The 6,000-nt window shown below is 35.9% G+C and overlaps 1 protein-coding gene across 1 annotated transcript in view; it reads right to left on the reverse strand.

Annotated features, from left to right (window-relative positions):
* Positions 1 to 5,600, reverse strand: part of Eno (alpha-enolase) — a 63,805-nt gene extending 58,205 nt beyond the window's left edge. Inside the window, exons 1-2 of the mRNA XM_083120391.1 lie at positions 5,475 to 5,600; positions 4,293 to 4,551 (exon numbers count right to left, since the gene is read on the reverse strand). Coding sequence (XP_082976517.1) covers positions 4,293 to 4,532 — 240 coding nt within the window. The 5' untranslated portion in view covers positions 4,533 to 4,551; positions 5,475 to 5,600. The remainder of the gene's footprint in view (positions 1 to 4,292; positions 4,552 to 5,474) is intronic.
* Positions 5,601 to 6,000: the final 400 nt, after the last annotated feature.

The following is a 6,000-nucleotide window of genomic DNA, read 5'->3' on the forward strand; positions in this document are numbered from 1 at the left end:
CAAACCACCTATTTCGATTGAAATCACTTAAAAACTTGAACTCTTGAAATTGATAAAAAACCACGTCAGTTGCAAAGCCAGCACTGGTGAACAACTTCAATCTGATAGGAGGTGAAACCTACTTCCCCTCCTATTACGTCACCATTCTAACAAATTCTCGTTCTTCACCGGCCGCTCGGATGACCTCCGGAGTAACATGAAAGCAGATCTTAGGTTCTGTTTTCATTGCCTTATCCAATTTTTTGAAAAGTCTAACCCACCCCTCTTCCAAATTGCCATCATCACTGTTAAGTTTAGTACTCTTCCCTATGCAAATATTCGCAGTTTCATAAACATTTCTACCTAATTTATTTTCCTCTTTCCTGATGACCTCTCTCTTTACAATTTTATGGTTTTCGTATTTGAAACTCAACCCTACCCCCTAGCCTCCATGAGAAATAATTGGTAATTTGTCCCCCCCCCCTTACAGGAAAACTTTTGCCTCTACTGAATAAACATGAGGAGGTACCCAAAAAAATGGAATTTTGTCACCTTGTTTTATTTTGACCATGCATGTACATGTTGTAGGTACATTCAGGTAAGCATGTCTACTCTAGTCACCTTCAAAGTATTGCCCATGTGCTTTAATGCAATTGTCCCAACGTTTTTCCCACTGTTGAATACAGTTTTGAAACTCCTCTGGCGCAATACTCTTCAATTTTTGTCCGTAATGTCTTTGACCTCATTGACGTCATGGAATCGTCCAAAAAAAAAAAGTCACAGGGTGCTAAATTGGGTGAGTATGGGGGTTGGGCACAAGCACCATATTGTTCTTAGCCAAGAACTGTCGCACTGACATGGCCGGGTGGGTTAGGGCATTGTCATGGTGCAGTAACCACATTAGCAGACACCAGTCTCATCTTCAAATCGTCAGTTAAAATGCGCTGGCAGGTACTCCAGGACAACTCCACTTCTTCAGAAATTTGCTCGATGGTCTTTCGACGATCTTCATTAATGGCATCTCGAACTTTTCCAACGTTTTCTTCAATTCTGCCTGTTGAAGGACGACCAGGCCTTGGCAAGTCTTTAGTTGACATGTCGCCATCTTTGAACCGGGAAAACCACTCGTAGACTTGTGTCTTTCCCAAAGCAGCTTCATTAAAAGCTTGGCGAAGCATAACAACTGTCTCAGCACCCGTTTTTCCCGCGAAACAAAATTTAACACAGGTCCTTTGCTCCTTGTGGTCTGCCATCTCAAGAATCACTCAAAAATTGCCAGACTCTTGCCGCAACACCACAAACAATGCAACACTACGAACAAACCGCTCAGCACAGAATACTGCTAACTTGCAGATTGATGCAAGATATTCCATACTAATGACACCTAGCGGCACAAGCCGTAACTACATCAGCAATCTGCACAACATTATGATTCAGTTTTTTTTTTAGGTACCTCCTCGTATGTGAAGACTTATATAATTAAGACTTAGGCCTACGAACCAACCAGAAGCATAAATAAAATGTATGTAAGTCTTCACATCATATTATTTTATTCCACTTAATGATCATCAGTTAGTTATACATACAACGTAATTCCTTGCAAGAAAATTTTCAGTATGAAGTAACTGTAAAAGTAACTTAGTTACTTTTCAAGCACCAGTAACTGTAACTGTTACTTCTGAGGCAAGTAACTAACTGTAACTAGTTACTTTTAAAAAAGTAACTTTCCGAACACTTCCAATAATACAATGATGTGTGTTACAACTGTCATTAGCATTACATTTCATGGAAGTCTTATTGATGTGCAGTACATCAAAATATGCAATACAACAAAAGTGCTGAACTGATACTTGCCCCCAGTTTATTATAAATAATAATTAAAATCTACTATGCAACAGCAAAAAAGTGATGTTGCCAACTATTCCTAAGGAAGCTTGTTTGTCTAGCAACAACCAACCTATGTAACCTGAGAAAAATATTAATTTCTTAGAATTAAAAAAAAAACCAAAAATTTATTTTTAAAAACGTTTTTCTTGTTTGACCAGTATTTAGCACACAACAAAGATGTCTACACATGGGGTCTACAATAAAACAACTTTTATCTTGCACAATGTCTGGTATGGTACTTATCGGTACCTAATTTAATCTACAATATAGCGACCACAAACAAAATAACCTTCAACGAAAAGTCTCAGCGCAGCTCCCTCTACTTCAGTTCAACTCTAGTCATAATGAAGCATGCTCGACTCTGACCCTCCCCTCCACGTGGGGGTACAGTGCACAGGAGTCGCAGGTCTGCGCAGGTTTTCTTTGCTTGTGGTTCCACTTTATATTTCAGGCTCACATACTTTTTTTTTATTTTTGCAATGAATTATCAACACAACTTTGCATGGTTCTAAGATCCTAACAGTTCTACATTTTAGCATCTTTTTATTCACTTAGAGCTTACCAAACAGAAATTTTTGTGTAAAATAGGGGGAGGGAATACCAAATTTTTCCTTTCCACAAGAGATATTTCACAAAACTAGAAAAAAACCATTATTTCCTGCCAGTATGTACTTGTAAGATGCAGGATTGAAAACCTGTCACAAGTGTCTTATAAGAGATATATATATATATATATATATATATATATATATATATATATATATATATATATATATATATATATATATATATACTGTATATATATATAAAATTAAGAATGAAGAATAGAGAGAAAGTCTCCAAATTTCTTTCCTACTTCTTATACTCACTAAATATGCAGTCCTGGTAACATATCTGGAGTTAAGATTTGGGGGTCATGTGAAAAAATTGTACACTTACATCTATATATGTTGCAAAATTACGTTCTTCATAACCGCGATCATTCTTCATACAGAAACATAGGAACCATGTTTGATGATATGAACAAGTTACGTTTGGCATTTGTTTCACTGTATACAGCATTGCCACAATGTTCCTTCGTTATTTGCAGAGCATTAATTGTAGTTCCGTTACTTGAACGAGGTAGAAGAGCTTGCAGACTTCGATTAGAGGTAAGTTTGGCAATGGTGTTCGAGCGTTCTTCTACAAAAATGGCATCTTGTGCAGTGAGGCGGCCAGTGGCCCACAAACCATTCACGGATAGCCCCATGAACCATTTCCGGTAAGGTTAGGTTAGCTTAGTTAAAATTTTGTTCCAAAAACAATGTGATCCAGCTGTAAGAAAAAATCCACTTATATTGGCTTTTTTCCCTATTTCCACATGTAACCCCGCATTCTAACAACAGATTCGTGATTAGAAGGCCAAATTTATTAGTATACCAAAAATTAACAAAATTGGAGACATTCTCTATATTCGGAGCGATTTTACAATACTGGGAATTATTTCTCCATTTTGTTTGAAATTCGGCATACTCACTAAATTAGGGCTCCTAATCACGAATCTGAAGTTAAAATTTGGCGCTCACGTGTCAAACTTACAAAATAAGAGGGTCAGTCATCGCAACAGACAATGCACAATTGCTCATTATTTATCGCAAGATTTTCCGTTTCAAATACTTAAAGAACGAAATATATATATATATATATATATATATATATATATATATATATATATATATATATATATATATATATATATATATACACATACAGTAGAGCGTCGATTATCCGAACGTCGGTCAACCGAACGATCGCTTAACCGAACTGTATACTCGCTAAGCGTGTAGGCTTGCTTAGACAGACCAAAATAAAGGATTTTTTTTAAACGTTAATTTTGTGTACTGTGTGTATTGTTCATGCAAAATGCGTATGTACATATTTTTGTTTAATAAACTGTACCACATACTATATATTCCTACTAAAGTTGCCTTTGTACGTTACTTTGTAATACATACTTAAAGAGATGCCTGTTTTTATGAATAAATTTACTGTACAGTACTTCTTTTTGGCAAATGAACATGTACAGTTCGATTATCCGAACAAACCAGTTTTCCGAACACCCATGTCCCCCAATTACTTCGGATAATCGACGCTCTACTGTATATATATATTCCTGATATTACTACGACCCTAAAATTTAACTATGTTTCCTAACCTAACCACGCGCCAATGGTTCGTGGGGCTAGCGCCAATGGTCCATGGGGCTAGCCATAATTCAGGAATTTCTATACGTGAGCGCCAAATTTTAAGTGCAGATTCGTGATTAGGAGACCCAAATTAGTAAGTATCCGAAATTTCAAACAAATTGGAGAAATTCCCTGTATTGTTAAATTATACCCTATATTCTTCACTCGCTCCAAAAAACGTAGTGCCAAGCTACTTCTTACCTGCTTCAGAAGTTCTGGAACAATACCATCATTCACATTAGCAATAGCTTTGCTAACTCCCTTTGCATGATAGTTGCCCTTATCATTATCCCTTAGTTCAAGAGCTTCATATATGCCCGTACTGGCTCCTGAAGGTACAGCAGCTCGGAACAATCCCTTCTCAGTTATCAAGTCCACTTCAACAGTTGGATTACCGCGGGAGTCAAAGATCTGACGTGCATGAATTTTTTCAATAGGCATTTTAGAAAGAGTGGACAACCTAGACGTTCAGGAAGAAAAATACAAATTTTCAATACAGGAATTGAAATTTTAAAATATGAACAGTTTTATTTATCTACTATTCCTACATTTGGAAATACAAAGATAACCCACAATATTTCAAATCAAAATGCTACATTTCAAATAGCGATGTCAGGGAAAACTGTTATTGAGTGCATTAACAATGGGTTTGTGTGTACTAAGGGTGGTATTTGAAGGGCATTGAGGAATAATTAATCTACAATTATAGCCTTACTTTTATGCCTTACACATGGGTTAGGCTAGTTAGTTTTGGTTGCCTGTGTTTTTCTGCACTTTCATTAACTTCCACAACCTACTCTTCGGGATATAATAATTTCAAAATTAATAATTTTTGTTTATTATAAACTCCAGAATCAAGAGTCTCAAAGATTTCTGGATTATGAAACACAATTTAAAAATTATTCACATTCAACTGGATGTAGCAAAAGTCATCTAGTAATGGTTGTTCCATACTAGAAAATATTTGTGTTAGGGCACACTTACCAATGAATTGACTAACAAAAAGAATGAATTCAGTTTGGTAGCTGCATTGTAATTTGGTGAAATTTGGGTCCGTAAATAAATTAATAAAAATGGGAGACAGTTGAAACAGGTAAATGCTCTATTGCAATGAATACAATTTTGTACAAGATAAAATGCCATTCCTTGCATTCATTAATAATGTGTAACCGTGCTACATTACAGGGCAAATCTGGAAATATTACATCTACACTGTTATAACATGGGGAAAACTTCAAGTTGCAGAGAAAAAAATCGATTACATTAAACAGAACTTCTCTGGCAATACTTGAATTCATAAAAACTTTAAAAGAAATATTCCTATATATTGGCTTTTCGAAAATAATGGAAGCGAATGAAATAATTACAAGTTAAAAACCTTACCAAACCCGGTGAATCAAAGACAGGCAACGATCCCTCGTCTTGAATGACCTTCCAAGGGCGAACAAGTGTAGATTCGTTTCTGAAAACTCCTTTTGGTGTGTATTTTATTCACCACTACTGCACCAAAGCGTCGATTTTCATTGGTTTTCATACACAAGTTATATTACTCAACTTACCAACTTCACATGATTATAAAATACGACCAAGTAATCAGCGAGCCTATAAGACAAGTAACTTCCGTAATCCGTTTGCAAGGGCACTTAAAGGATTTAGCCGAGCGAGTCTCCTTACACATAAGTTGAACTCAAAGTGAGCACTGCAGAAGGTAATTTTTTCACGCAGAAAGTAAGCATGTAGATGTGTTGTGCAAGACAGGTTTGGTGCTCTTAGTTTGTTATCATAATTAACCCTGAAAAATTCTTTAATATTAACTTCTGAAATATTGAATAGAAATAAGGGACTGTTGTTTAACTTTAGTGTGAGCAGGCTGGTTAGCTTTTCAACACATGATCAAAAAGTTATAATT

This window comes from Lepisma saccharinum, chromosome 4 (genome assembly GCF_977018435.1).
Source record: "Lepisma saccharinum chromosome 4, izLepSacc3.1, whole genome shotgun sequence".
NCBI lineage: Eukaryota > Metazoa > Arthropoda > Insecta > Zygentoma > Lepismatidae > Lepisma > Lepisma saccharinum.